This window comes from Sarcophilus harrisii, chromosome 2, assembly GCF_902635505.1.
Source record: "Sarcophilus harrisii chromosome 2, mSarHar1.11, whole genome shotgun sequence".
Classification (NCBI taxonomy): domain Eukaryota; kingdom Metazoa; phylum Chordata; class Mammalia; order Dasyuromorphia; family Dasyuridae; genus Sarcophilus; species Sarcophilus harrisii.
The window spans coordinates 167466036-167482173 of NC_045427.1; the positions used below are offsets into that span (position 1 = coordinate 167466036).

The 16138-nt window shown below is 35.7% G+C and overlaps 1 protein-coding gene across 1 annotated transcript in view; it reads left to right on the plus strand.

The window, feature by feature from the left end:
* Positions 1–578: 578 nt before the first annotated feature.
* The window catches only part of FERMT1 (fermitin family member 1), a 56524-nt gene continuing 40964 nt past the window's right edge, over positions 579–16138 (plus strand). The window contains exons 1-3 of the mRNA XM_003758201.4: positions 579–1016; positions 4926–5093; positions 14198–14431. Coding sequence (XP_003758249.1) covers positions 4943–5093; positions 14198–14431 — 385 coding nt within the window. The 5' untranslated portion in view covers positions 579–1016; positions 4926–4942. The remainder of the gene's footprint in view (positions 1017–4925; positions 5094–14197; positions 14432–16138) is intronic.

Genomic DNA, 16138 nt, shown 5'->3' on the forward strand with positions numbered 1-16138 from the left:
TGTTACGTCATTTTGTTACTCAGAAGGCTCTTAAGTCTTCTTTCTTTCCCACCCCTTCAACATAAGTCTCTAGGATGTGAGAATAGTCATTTGCCTTTTTAACACATTTTTATCTCAAGGAAGAGAAGTCTTTGAACAAGAGTTTAGTCAGCCGCCAAAAAAAGAAAACAAAACTGGCTTTTGAGTCCCGTAGAAAAAATCCAGCGGAAACCTGTGGCTGGAGGGTGAGCAGAGTACAAACTTGAATCATCAGGGTGCATCTCTGGCAAAATTTCAGAAGCCCAAACCCGACGCCCCAGGATCTCAGGGAGAAATTTGGAGGGGTCAAGCGGAGAGAACTGCTTAATGCAAGCGGGACCTGGGACGATCATGTCCAATCCAGCCTTTCATCCCTAGTTAGAAATGGGGTTCTTGAGGTTAGTTTGACTATCTAATGTCCAGAATAGAGTCTGAGGAAGGCGCCTCCTCCCTGAAAGGAATGAGACTTAACACGTCTGGGGCTGGGCTGGGTGGGGCGGTATGGGTTTTCTCGTGACCCACCCCTCTGCTCCCCGAACCCTGCAGGCTAACTTTTTGCTCGAAGAGCTGGGGAGAGGAAAAGGCTGCTGCCGGGTTTGCTTAGGGGCGGGTGTTACGCGGAGGAGGTCCCGGGGGCGGTAGTGCGGCTGCTCCCCAAACTGACCTGTAGTTACCTGTCGCGGAACAATCGGAGACGAGCCGCCCGGCCCCGCCAGACTAGGCGGGCTCTGCTCCTCAGAGTTGCTGTAGCTCTGCCGCTTCCACTCCGCGCCCAGCTGGCATCCTTCCTGGGACGCTGACCCAGCCTCCCTAGGACCAGGGGGCGGGGACACGGGGGCAATACCCAGGACTTATGAGCTCCGCTTGTTCCCACCCTCCCAAGCCTCCTCCCGAGCCCTAGGGAACTGTGCCAAACTTGGGAAGCTGTCTCCCCTCTGCTCTCTGGGAGCTGCAGCTGAGGCTGGGAGGCAAGAGGGAACAAGCCCACAGGAAAGGAGGTGAGCTCTGAAGGGGAGACTCCTTTTGGGGTCAGGAGGCTTCAGTGGGGCTGGGGTGAGGGGAAGGGATGCCGTTTCTCCGGGACTGCTGCGCGGTCTAGCAAAAAGAAATCCGGATCCTTCCTAAGTCTGCCCCGCACTAGCCGTATGATCTTGAGCAAGTCTCTTCCCTTTTTAAAGAATCTCAATTCCCTATTAATTTGGAGGGCAGGAGTTGGATTTGATGGGCCCGTTCGGTTCTAGCTACGATCTTCTACATCCCTTAACTTTCATTGACTTTTATATGTTTAGGTGCCAGCCTATACTATCTTCACCCATTGCCCTTCAAACAAGTTAGCTAATCATCCCAGCTCAAAGATGAAAATAAAATATAGAGAGAGATCTCTTTTTTTCTCCTCCTTCTACCTTTCCCAGTGAATGGAGCTCGCTGATATCTCCGAACTGGCCTCCCCTATTTGCATGGGTGCCTTCTGGTTTGGAGTGTCTCTTCCCCAAGATGTGGAAAAAAGTAACACTTAGGGTTTTGAGGGAAGGAGGGAGCTTTTCATCACTTTTACGGTGAACACAGGTGAAAGGTGATGGATGAGCTCTTTTCAGAAGCACTTATACACAGGATATAGGGAATCCCTGCCATACTTATATTTAGAGTAGATTTGAACCAGCTCTCTTCTTTTATAAATGAGGAAAGGGAGACCCCGAAAGGGTGACTTTACCATAGTTCACACAAGTTTTGAGAAGAATCAAGGTTTGAACCCAGAGCCTCTGATTTCAGATGCATTGTTCTTCGTATACCACAGTGTCCTATTTTTGTTTATTTTCAATCCCAACAGTCTTCGGGTCAGTTATCTCAAAAATTGTTTGCTATAACAAGTAACAACTTGCATGGAAGAAATTATGTTCAAAGTTCATTCAAAAATGAAGGCTTGAGAGGAAAGGCTAGAAAAGGAATGTGGGGGAACCAGATTTTCTTATTTTAGATTGAAATTGTGTTTCAATAAAATAACCATCCCTTCCATAAATCGAATGTTTGTTTCCCTAGACTGAGAAAAGGTCAGAGGGGAACGTTCTCACTAAATCACTACAGTACTTTATTTGGTTCTTTAAATGCTCTACTAGAGAAATAACGATCTGGATTGAATAGAAGGAGCATTTGTGTTAACCAAAAAAAAAAAAAAAAAAAAAAAAGAGTAAACAAGTACTGTTTGTTAGCTTAATGTGAAGTGTATTGAAGACTTGTCCCATATAAAGATTTAATCAGTCCTGGCAAAGTCAGACCTAAAGTTGAAGAACTTTTCCATGAGCTTTTCCTCCAAAAACAAAATTATATTCAATGGCGTAAGTTGTACATTCATTTATGTGAGAATATGTGTGTATGTGTATAAATGTTACCTAATAGGGCTTTCTCTAAGATCAGATGACCATTTAAGATACACAGGCTACTTAGATTCTGACAAACTATTTTTTTAGTCTGCTCTAAATAGGGGAGCTTCACTATAATTATCTTTGTGAATATTTGCATTTGTGAACCAGTATGACTACTAAATTATGTTGGTTTTTTTAAGTCCTCGTGATTTCATGGTAGGATAAAGATAGTGGTTCTAAAGGAGAACAGAATACTTGCTAGTCCTGGTTTTCTATTTCATAATTGTGTATTTTGAGGTTTTTTTTTTTGGGGGGGGGGGGAACTACTTGTCCTTAAAACAGAAAAAAAAAATCCCTTCCCTATTGAATCCTTGGCTTCTTTCAAAGCACAGCTCAGAGTCTACCTCCTTCAAAATAACTTCTAAATTCCATCCTCCTTTCCTGCTCTCACCCTCCAAACCCAGTTGTTAGGACCTTCCCTTGAAATGGCCTAGTAATACTTCTTGTTACTTTGTACTTTGTATCTATTTGTCCATCTACATGGTTTATTCTGAGTGAAAAGCTGGAACTGTCTGATTTTATTCCATCCCCTTGGCCTTGCTCACAGAAGGTGTTTAATAAATTCATGTTGAACTTAAGTGTTTATTTTTGTTGTTTTGCACAAATTTCTAATTCATATGGGTGAAGGCTTGTGGAGCATACCATATTTATTGAAATTTGGTTATATGTTATATATATAATTTTGGTTATATATGCTTAAATATGCTTAGATTTTAAAATCTAATATATTTAAATCCTTTGGAAAGTATCTAGATTGTAAACTCTGGGAGGGCAGGGATTGGCTTTTGCCTCTATTTGTATCCCCTGTGTTTATCACAATCTTTACCCTGTAGTATGTGCTCAATACTATTAGGAACTTTTTTTTAGTAGAAAAGGAGTGTGATTAGATTCTTCTCATCATGAGACCTGAATGTGAAGGAATTCATTAAATTAAATTAATAAAATCTACTCTATATACCTCTCTAGAAGTAATTCCCTTTTCCAAAATTTCTCATGTTATTTTGAAAGAATTGATTTTAAATAGTATAAATGCTTTTAGAACGGTTTCTCAATGAAGGAAAAAAGTAGCTTTTCTACTTAGACCTCTTTACATATTATAGAACTAATCCTCTATCACTTCATTTATAACTCACATAAAATAATACCCAAGATGCTCAAAATATAAAGTATCATTAATATTTATGTTATTATAATAACAGATTAGAAGTGACTTTAGTTCTCTTATATTATGCTTGTTGGATTTTCATATTCAGTAAGGTACTGTTAACAATCCTAGGAAGAGACTAGTAACATGGAAATTTTTTAAAAGAATATTCTAATTTTCAAAAATCAGTTAAATGTAATGGCCTTTCCTGAAGTCTTTATTTTTTAATGCCTATGTATGCCTATGTAAGGCCAACTTTGTGTAATTTATATGTATATGAAAAGCCAGCTTTTCCATTTATAACTTAGTCAAATCTGTTCTTTGGTTTTATATGATCCTGTATCATTTCATCTGTTTACCCTTTTGAGTACTCTGAGGCTACTAGGGTAGCCTACAGCCAGAGAAAAATGATTATATATGGAGAGAAGAAAAGGACATACAGTCCAATATTAAAAAAACAAAATATACAACATAAGTTACTACATATAAGGCTGGTTACTTGTTAACAAACTTTATTAAGTGCTTACTGTGCTAAACATTAGAGGTAGCAAGAAAGAAAAACATACTTTGCTTAAAAAAGCACTTAGTCTAATAAAAAAGACAGCATGCAGTCACTTATATACATACAAGATAAATGGAGAGTAAATGGAAGGTGATCTCCACTAGAAGGCAACATGGCAGGGTAAGAAGAGAAGAAAGCTGTCTCTAATTTTGAAATGAGCTGTAGAACCAGAATTGGTTTTAAAAGAGATTATCTCTCATCCAGTTTTAGCCTAAAAAGGTATTTAGAGTAGAAGGAGTAAAGAAAGGAAGGAATATAATTGATTTATAACTTTATGGGCCACATGGAAATCTAGCTATCCTTCAGACTAGGATTGGACTGCCCAAACTAGAGCAAACCCCTCAATTCCCTCCAAATTAATTTAGACATAATTCTTGCTCTCAAGGTGCTTCAAATTGGGAACTGAGGGAGGATGGTCAAGTTATACCTAAGACAGCTAGTAATATAGTGACTATGTCTATGTGATTATGTGCTAGATAGTATATATCATACTAGAGTTGAGAATGATGGGAGGAAACATAGCGGAATATTAGAAAAGAATGCACATGAAATAGCCACCATTATTTGAAAGAGGAGGATGGAGGAATAGTAAAAGATGGTTGTAGATGCCTTTAAATTAAGATTCCACATTGAATACTCTGAGTTATTGGGAACATTAGAAATTTGGTGAGGAATTAACAAGCTTGGAGGGGCAAAATTTGAAAAATTGAAAAACAAAGAGGCCAAATTCTCTTACTTTTTTTTAAAATACATTATCTTGATTTTGATTTTGATTTGGCAGGTTTTTGTATTGCCAAGATGTTTTCTTCTAGTGACTATGGAACCGCCTCCTGGGAGCTTATTATCCGTGTTGATCACCACTATGAAGAAGAACAAAAAGAATTCACACTTAGAGTATCTGGAGATTTGCATATTGGGGGAGTCATGCTCAAGCTAGTAGAACAAATCAGTAAGTTAATTTTAATGTTTTCTAAAATTTCTAAAATTTTCACTCTTTCTCCACATGCACAAATTAGAGAGGTCTTGGTGATACTTTTCATCTCTTACTTGATCATGTATTTTATTTCTTATGTGTGTAATCAAACAAATGAACAGGCTACATTGTATTCATCATCCTGTGTTCAATATTTTAACAGATTTGTTATTTCATAAATGTGGGTACTCACTAATGGTATTGATTAGTCAGTGACAGATAGTTGTAACCCAGCCATGCCCTTAAAACTGTAAAATCATAATTTGTATAGGGTCCCTAAAGAGGATTATTTCTCTTATACTAGTTAGCTCCAGACAGTGTTAGTAATATTGCTTCTATTAGTCATACAGAGATAAGGTCTGATAACCAGGTGTTGTCTGATTTGATTCATGATGATCTGTAGTTTTTTTACAACATTCAGAAAGATTTCTGTTCAAGTAGAACATCAGCTCTGAGCTGCCTCAGCTACTTATGTAATCATCAGTACCCCAAAACACTGGTCTGTGCCTGTTGAAGTTTTAATAGGAATTGCTCACATGCACACAGGAAAGAAAATTGGGCCACAGGTATGTAGAGGAGAGTAGCAAACATATTGTTTATATTGCCAGTGATTTCATCATGAATTTTGCAAGCAAGCCAAAATTCAGAGTTTGGGGAATGTAATGAAGGCAGAAAATCGAAACATTAAGCAAAGTGTGTTCTAGGCTGAGTTATCTGCCAAGTAATTATAAAATTTTAAAAAATGCAGCCTAGAGAAATAGAAATTAAACTTATAAATAATAGCTGATAATGCAACACTGTGGTGGGCACTGATTATTTAGTTTAGTCTCTGGTGAATAAACCAGTTGTATAAGCAAAATAAAGGATTTTAGCTTTCTCGTACCCCCACCCTAACTCCTCCCCACTTCTGGGAACATTCTAAATTAGCAGTGCATGTCCTTTCAAATAGTTTCAAGACAGTTCATTATAAACCAACTTTAAAGCAAATTCCTTTGTTTTGATTCAAACACAAGTGTTAAAGGATTTCATAGAGAGTCTGATAATTTAGTTACAAAGCTCTTTTAAAAGAAAATGTTAGAGAAAAATATCAGCTTACTCATTTACAAAGTAGTCAAGTGGTCTAAATAAGAAGTTACATATTTACAGAAAGTTAAAACTGATATTATAATAATAGCCTTATATTTATATAATTTATATTTGCTTTTAGAAATAATGAGGTTAATGCTATTGCAACCTGTGTAGTAGATTTTGGTAAAGACAATTGGATGACCTCCAAAACTCAGGATATTTGTTTGATTTCTGGTACTAAGTACATTAAGTAGCATCCTCAAAAATTGTTGGTTCCATTCTCTGTCATATTCATCTTTCTTTTTTCTTTTTTCTTCTCTCTAATTATGCCTTTATTCTTCCATTGGCACCAACAGTCAGTCAGTCAACCAATGAACATTTATTAAGTAGCTTCTGCACTCCAGGTACTGGAGTGATAGGATTACAAAAAAAAGGCATAAGACAGTCTCTGCTTTTAAGGAGCTCACAGCCACAGCTTTACTGACTACTTTATTAGCTTGCTGACTTCTGTTCTAGATGACTGTAATACTAATTTGGATTTGAAATGACAGATTTAGAATTGACTTGCTGAACAAATATGCTTTTTCACTGTGGTTTCTTCAATTCAGTGAGCAGATTCAGAAAGTCAATGAAATCTTAAGATTCTGTTTTAGATGACAATATTGAGTCCTTTTGGTATTCCCCTTGCCATTCATTATAAAGAGTTGGCTTCATAATAGAACTATTTTTATTTAATCCATATTCACAACTTCATATAAGGCTTTGAAAGACAAACTGAAAATTGTTTTATGCTACCTGCTTTCTGGAGAAACTCTTTTATCTCAAAAGATTTAATTGAATTGAGGGAGGATGCAAAAGGAATTACTGTGTTTCAAAACTAATTCACTTATTAAGCAACTACTTTATGTAATACACTGTGCTAGATACTGGGAAAAATTGTTAAAGTAGGTCTGGGTACTCGTAAAACTTTACAGTTTAGCAAGAAGACACAAATATGTATAACCGTCCATCATAACATATAGGAGTGTTACAAAGAATAATCTTGTGCAAAGACAGGAAGAGAAACTATTTCCAACTAGGGAGAAGTATGCCCCAAGAAAGGTTTCCTAAAGGATGTGGCACATTAGCTGGGCCTACAATGATAAATATCTTAAAATATAAAGCAGAGAATAAGGCAAGTCTTCCCAAATGTACAGAACAGGGAGGTGGTCTGAATAAAGGTAGGACAAAAAAAGTGGTGAAAGTATTTTACAGGATATGGAGTAGTCTATTGTTACTGAAATGTAGTGTTAGTAGAAAATTTTGAATTCTAGATAAAGAAGGAATTTATCTAATGGGGAGAGTTTTCTTAAAAATTCTCTTATATTGAATATATTGTAAGATATGTTAAATTTATTAGTTTTGCTAAACTTATTTTTCCTCTTTTCAAATTATTACAGAGCATAGTTCTCTGGGGAAGGGAGTGGAGAGGGAAGTATTTGGAAATAAAAGTGATGTAAAAGCAAAATATAGCAACAAAATTTTTAAACTAGCATAATGAGTCATTTTTCAAGACAGAGCCCAAGATTATTCACAAAAAATAATGATGTTCTACTTACTAAATAGCTACACAAGTAGAACCTACTTGTTCTAACTAGTCATACAATATTTGAGCATATTGTTCTCTTTACTTTTAAAGTAAATCCTTTTCTACTTCTCTTAAATTATACCCACTTTTTAAAAAATCTTGATTTGTTTAATCACTTCCACTTATGACCCATTCTTAACATTCAGTTGGGGCAGCTAGATGGTTCAGTAAGTAAATTACCAGTCCTATACCAGGAGAACTTGAGTTCAAATCCAGCCTCATACATTTACTAGCTGTGTGACCCTGGGCAACACTAATTGCTTCAGAATGAAAGGAAGGAAGACCTAGTTACTATAAATCCTAATTATGAAAAATTTTAAATGCTAAAAATAAATTTATATTTTATCCTTGAAAGAGTAGAGTAGGGAAGTTAGAGATGAGCTTTAAGAATACCAGTTTTATAGTTCTGTGGAAGATGGAAGTTAACATGTTACTAGAATAATTTTTAAAAAAAAGATGATGAGGGCATTGCAGTATCAGTGGAGAAAAGTTAACTTAATATAAGAGATTTTGATGAAAAGCACAACTTGGCAACTGTTTGGGTAGTGAGGGTTAAAAGAGTGAAAAGCCAAGGATGTGAATTAATGAGTGGAAAGATTGTGGTGCATATAAAAGAAAGAGGAGGATTAGGAGGAGGAGTGGGTTTAAGGGCAAAAAGTGTTACATTTTTAATATATTGAATTTTAGATGCCTGTGGGACACTGAAGGGAAAATGTCAGCAAGAATTTAGTAATGGTACAGCTCAAGAGATATTCAAAGAAAAAAAAATATTTAGGTATCTTCTACATTAAGATGATTACTGAAAATAGAAATTGATTAAATCATAAAAAGTGATGAAGAAAAGACAAGGGGGTCCACCTGTAGTACATCTATCCATAGTGATCCAACAAAGGTGATTGAGAAGGGAGAATCAGGGAGGAATAAAAAAAAAATGTATGGGGAGAATAGGATTAAAAAAACAATTCCAGGTACTGAAAGATTTTTTAATTTGTCAATCATTGGTGACCTTGGAGAGAGCAATTTCAGGTTAGTATTGTAAAACAGATGACAAAAGGCTGAGTAGTGAGGAAATGAGAATTTTTCCTCCAAGTTTAGTTGTGAAAGAGATGAGAAAAGTAGTTAGAGGGATTGTAAGAGTCAAGTCAAGATTTTTAAGGATAAGAAAGATTTGGGTGCTTTTGTAGATACAGAAAAGCTAATGCTGAGACTTAAGAATACAAAAGATTTGTTCAGTGGGTTTTTAAACTTTTCAATTTAAAGTCCTTTATACATCGTTAAGTCATTTCAGTCCCATATGGGATTTTTTGGCAGACACTGGTTTGCCATTTTCTTTACCAGATGATTTGACAGATGGGGGAAAATGCAGCAAACAGGATTGAATGACTTGTCCAGGGCCACATAGCTGATAAGTATTCGAGGCCAGATTTGAACTCAGGAAGATGAATCTTTCTACTAGGTCCAGCACTATCCATTGTATGACCTTGAAAGAGAAGGGATCATCAAAAGGGAAAATCTGGAAGGAGTGTGGGGTCAAGGGCAGAAGTAGAAAAGTTGACATTGGCCAGGTAAAGAGCCACCTTTCTTTTTGAGCCCAAATGAAAGGAGGGGACAATGGGGGATTTTGAAGGGATTTAAGATGTAGATTTGAGAAAAGGGAGCTCTCATAGTGGCTGATTTCTGTTTTCTTTGTATCAAGTACTAACAAACATTGTGGAGAATACTTTTTAAAAGCATAACACATGGTAGCTACTCTCTAAAAGTTTACAATTTATTTGGGAACATGACATCTGTTAGACAAATAAGTAACAATACAAGGAAGCATGTGATTTAAAGCTAATATGAGGGGTGGAGACAACATATGCTATGAGATTTTGGAGAGGAGAGAAATCAATATGTTAGAGTGATCCAGGAAGCACTTGTGGAGAAGGTGAAACTGGAAGGATATCCTTAGAGGAAAGATAGAGCACGGAGCATGTAGGAGGTCATTCTAGGTGAGAGGAATCAGTAAGAGCAAATCAGCAGACAGTCAGAAGCCATGATGGCCTATTCAGGGACTATCCCTCTTAAATTTCATTAGATACCTTACTTGATTGAAGTTATAAGATTAATGTTGTGGAGTAGAGGGAGATAAAATTTAATATGCAGGGGGGATACAAATTATAGATAGGCTTTTAGTGCTTATATTTTATACTACAAGTATAAGAAATTCCTAAGCAATTAAGTGTTTTATAAAAATTTGGCAAAAACACATAGGTTCAATCAGTTTAAAGAATGGAATGAGGTCAGAATCAGGGTTGTCATTTATGTATGAGGTGTTGCTGCAATACCCTAATTATGAATTGATGAAAGTTTAGACTGACTTGCTGGCAATAAGAATGAAAAAGGAAGGCTAAATGTGAGAGACATATCAAAGTAAGATATAATAAATTAAGATATAATAATAAATTAAAATATAATAATCATATCCCCTGCTAACTGTTCTGTCTTAGATGGGGCAAGAGTAATCTCAGTCATTAATTAAATATAATCTTATCTTAGGGCCAGTGGTCAAAAGCAGAGATGACTGGTTAGATTGTTGTTTAGTTTCAGCCAGGATCAGAACCGTAAACTGTAAAGGAGGATCAGAAGTTAATAAAATTTAGAAAATACTAATAGTTAATAGGGGACAATTAAGTGGCACAGTGCTGGCTCTGGAGTTAGATAGACTCATATTCATGAGTTTAAAAATCTATACTCAGACACTTACTATCTGGGTGACTCTAAGCAAGTATATAACCCTCTTTGCCTCATTTGTAACAGAACTAGAGATGGAAATAGAAAACCAGTCCAGTATTTTTGCCAGTCAAACACCAAATGGGGTTATGAAGAATTGTACACAACTGAAAAATGACTGAACAAAAACAAATAGCACTGAAAAAGGAGATGGCAACTGGAGCAAAAAATGGCAAATTACTCAAGTATCTTTGCCAAGAAAACGATGGCCATTATGATTCACAAGTTCATGAAGAATTGGACAAGACTAATGGACTGAACAACAATAGCACCTTGGTCCCTTCTGCCGCATAAAGGCAAATTAGTTTAGCACCGAGTAAGCAAAGATAATTAATTACAATAATCAGTTCCTCCCTATGTCATAGGCTCCAAATAGTGACCTGTTAGATGATTTTGTGTCTCTAATCACAAGAATTCTGTCTCTCTCCCCGAATGAATTTTTCCTTAAAATTTGAAGGGACTTTTGTTACTTGACCCAAAAGATATTTTGCATTTAGAATTCTTTTCTCGCATCTAAAACACAATCAGTTTAGCCAGATTTGGGGGGGGAAGGATTAGAGGATGTTCTTAATCTTTTTCACCCTGAAAATGTAAGTCAACCGACATTACCAGTTTTTATTACGACTTCTACAACAACAACATTACAAAAGTAACCGACATTTATATAACACTTTGAAGTTTGCAAAGTGCTTTATATTGTCTTCACAACAATCCTAGGTGGTGGATGATAAATGCTGTTATCATCCTATTTTACAAATCAAGACATTAATCTAAACAGAAATGAAATGGCTTGCTCAAGGTCAAGTTACATAAGTATTTGAGACAGAGGAATGATATCTAATTGAGCAGGTCTTGTAGGTTTCTGAGCAAAGGGACAGCAAAAAGAGAATAGTTTGTCATGTGCGCAATAAATAGGAGGTAATAGAGACTAGAGTCAAAGAGAACAGATAGTTCTTTCCAGTAATCTAGAGATAGGATCATAGAGGTATAATTGATGAAGTTTGCAGAGTAAATGAAGAGAAAGGAGCAAATGGGAAAGCCTTTTCCAGAGAAAGTAACAAGGAGTGAATGACAGGAAAAAATCAAAATTGACTTCCAGGTTTCAGGTTTCAAGATAGAAGAACGATGTTACTCAACTGCAATAATGTGATCAATTGAAATTTGCACTGTTGTTGGCAGTTGGAATAGTATAACATTGAGTTTATAGGCTATTTATTTGTTCTTTAACTGGAGATGATTAGCAATTTCTTGCTCAATTTTTGAGAAATAAATAATGTTGGTTAAATAGAGCCATGTTCTATTATACTATCTCAGAAGTTAACTGTAAGGAGAGATTTGGCATTGTATCATGAGCAATTTTCTTATCTAAGTGCTTTCTTTACCAATTGGTTGGACACTGAAGATGAAGTTCAACAACTATTAATTTTTTTATTGTTAAGAAATTTTTTTATAAGACACTTAGAGAGAAGCCATATCCTGTTGTACCTATAGAAAAAAAAATAGGAGTTTCTCATCAGAAGTTATTGAGGAAGAAGAAAATCCGTAAGATTTGTTTCCTCATTCTCCCAGTTTTTATCCTCCCTTTCTCTTTAGTCATCTCTGCATGATTATCTTAGGCAACATCGGGAACATAATTTGCAAGAGCTTAAATTGCCAAGTTAAAAAAAACAACATCGGAATTGTTGCAACTGTGAGACCTGATCTCATTTTTCTAAGTTTTGCACAATGAGAATATAAATTGTAAAATATTCTTTGGTTAATTTTTCCATTCTCTGCCTCTGACGTTTGTAATTTTGTGGAGGAGGGAAGCCAGTTTTAGTCTCTTTATTATCGACATTAACAAAGGTCAATACATTGCTAATGTTGCTCAGTCAAAGAAGCTGCTAAGCCTACGTAGCAAGGTGAAGATGGGAAAGGAAGAGGTGGGAGTGCTAATTCTACTCATCGTGTCTTCTTCAAATAAAAATATATATTTCTTATTTTTACCTTTCATCAAAACAGCAGCATCTCTTTATGTCCTTTTAGATTATCAGCAACTCTGAGATTAAACTGCTGTCATTTTTCTTAATTGGCAGAGAAATAAACTAAGGACAAGCTAGTTAGTTTAAAAAAAAAAAAAAGCTAAGAGTAAATGGAGGAGGGGAAGAGGGTGCTGCAATAGGTGGGGCAGTAGATAGAGCACCAGCCCTGAAGTTGGGAAGACCTGAGTTCAAATGTGATCTCAGATACTTATTAGCTGATTGTTTTTTAACCCTGATTGTCTCATTAAAAAAATACATCTTTGTATTCTCTTATCTCCGGATTCTCTCCACTAGTAACAGAGCTAGAAGAGAAATCAGGTTTAAGGAAAGAGCAACTTCTTTGTTTCCCTTACATGGCAAAAATGATTACAGATAACAAAAACCTGGAACCATGTTTGTCCCTATTTATTTCCATTCTTTTGGAGTAAAAAATGCAAGATATCAGACAGTGAGTGACATTTTACTCCATTCAGGATGATCTGGGAGGAAAACACTATATTATCTAAAGAATAAAAAAAATTCCTACAGTGATTTCGTTTAGTGGTGTGTAAGTAGGGTCCTTGAAGGAACTGATGGGAAGATATAAATCTAAAAAACTCTGTCAAATTGAAAAATTGATGCTGGGTCAAGTGACTTGTGTCATTGATCCCAAGACTCATCTTAGCCAAGTGGGAGGGAGCCTTATAACTTGTTCACAAAATAATGCATGCGTTAGCCATGGCAGCTCACAGAAGCTCTTAAAGTGTAAAGCAGTTCTTTGAAGGAAATAACCACAGTAACTGGTAGCACAAGTCCTTAAATCATTGAAGTAAGGGGCAGTTTGGTTTTCCACATGGAAGAGTTCTCAAGGTGAACTTTACCTAATCCACTTACCTCAAAAAAAAAAAAAAGTTTTCTTCGCCACAGAAATAGTTAATACTTTAAAATAGATGGTGTTTCAATATCTGTCGCTCATAAATTCTGTAATTACCTATGCATTTTGAATTATCATTTTGTAACTTCTTACAGAAATTCTTACTTCTAACAAAATGTATGTATCTGTGAATTTTTGTTTTAATTGGTAACTTATTAGATAAGTTGGTGGGAAAACAATGCTAATGAGACCAAAGTCATGGGTCTTTGAAACCTTTTTGAGCTTTATCTTCATTACTTTCCCAAGTAAAATTGCCTTGTAATTTTAACTCTAGCTAACCATTTCACAAAATGCACATTCCAGCTTTGTTTATTGCCTGCATATATAATGACAGCATGATCTTGGATGAATCATCATCTTAAGGCCTCCTCAACTGTAAAATGAGAGGGTTGTTCTTGATAACCTCTGTAAGGTTCTTTTCACAATGAAATCTATGATGATTGTGCTTTGTCAAACATACTATTAAGCTAGGGCCTATTGAACAAGTATATAGGAATATCTGTGAACAAATACATCATTTCTACATCTAAGCATCTTATTGTTATTATTGTGACAAAAAAATCCTTAAAGTTTGGCATTTTGGTTGATTTTCTCATGTAACAAAATTGATTTTGAAATTACCCTACTCTGTGTTTTTTAATTACCTGCCATTTTATTCATCATGTTTTTGTTCTTGCAGATATACCTCAAGACTGGTCAGATTTTGCTCTTTGGTGGGAACAAAAACATTGCTGGCTTCTAAAAACACACTGGACTCTGGACAAATATGGTGTCCAGGCAGATGCAAGGCTACTTTTCACACCTCAGCATAAAATGTTATGCCTTCGCTTGCCAAACATGAAAACTGTGAGACTAAGAGTCAGCTTCTCATCTGTTGTATTTAAAGCTGTTGGTGATATCTGCAAAACCCTTAGTAAGTACATTTGGAATGCATATAATCCTCTGAAAATCTCTTACTAAAGGAGGACAAGAATAGTATATCTACTCTATACTTTTCAAAAACAACCTGAGGAAAATGCAGGCACTAGTAGGAGAGTGGTATCTGTCTTTTTCAAGTCTTTTCTCACTTTCAACTTCTCCCTCTCTACTAGGTCCTCTCCTCTGTAGGCTTAAAAAGATTTCTATTTATTCTATCTAATTTTTTACTAGCTACTTACTTTTTTACCTGTTTCCAATTTCTGTTCTCACCACTCTACTAAAACAGATCTCACCAAAAACATTAATTATATTCTTATCATCAATCTAATGAATTTTTTTTTCTTTTCTTACCTTTGACCTCTTAGGAATTTGATGCTTTAGACCATTTTTTGTGGTTAACTTTTACTATTCTATCTTTATAGCATAGAATTTTTAGGGTTCACCTCCAACTACTCTGTTCCTTTTCTACTTTCTTTGATGACTTCTTATAGTCCTTCCCCTAAAATATATGTATTTTCTAAGGTTCTATCATAAACCCTCTACATTATTTCTCCCTTGTTGATCTTCACTGTGCCTCCCTGGTGCCTTCAGAATGCACATTTCACTTCCATCCTTAAACTCTCATTTTATATCTCATTAGATATCATCCCATAATTCTCCTTCACTTTGTGACAAAACTCCTTGAGAGAAATATTTACACTTAGTGTCTCTCATTCCCTTCCTCTCTATTCTAACCCCTTGTAACTTTATCACTCAAATGAAAGCACTATCCAGAAATATCTTAATTGCCATATCCAATGGCTTTTTCTCAATTTCATTCTTCTTCAAAACTCTGTAGTCTTTGACATCATCTATAACATTTTTCCCCTGGATATTTGGTCCTCTCAGACTTTTTGTAACACTGTTCTTTCCCAATTTTCCTCCTGCCTTACTAACTGCTCCTTCTCAGTTAGTTAGATCTTCATCCATGTTCATGTCCAATAATGGTGGATGTTCCCCAGGACTTTTTTTTCCAATTCTTTTTTTTGTATCCTTCTATACTAGGGATCAGCAAACTGTGACCTGTGAGTCAAATCCACCCATTACCTGTTTTTAAAGCACAACCTCAGCCAAGAATGGTTTTTACATTTTTAAATAAAGTTTTATTGTAGTTAAAAGTGAAATTCTAGGCTTCATTTATAGACTGTAGTAAAACAGATGATGAGCTTTGTTTGACCCTTAGTCAATAGTTTGTCAGTGTCTGCTTTAAATTGTCTTTCTTGGAGATCTTATCAGCTCCCATGGATTCAATTATTATCTTTCTATAGATGATTCTCGGCTCTCTAACTCTAGTCCTAACTTCTTTTCTGAGTTCCAGTCTCTTATGACTACCTTTTGCATAACTGGAACTGGATGTCCATTGACTTCTCAATCTCAACATATTAAAATAGAGCATTGTAATATCATAATTACTTCCTCAAAACTTAGCTCCATTAATTAGCTCTATCTACAGAAGTCATTTGTGAAATTTTTATTAAATCATTCCAAAGAGCTTTGCGATACAAATTTTCAATTACAAGTTTATATATCTGTCATGTTGACTGATGCTATCATTAACAATCATTTAAGTATTTGTTATGTGTAAAGTACTTTTCTAAGTGCATAGGATACCATTAACAAAAGACAAAAATCACAGGCTCTCCAGGAGGTGTAAATTTTACAC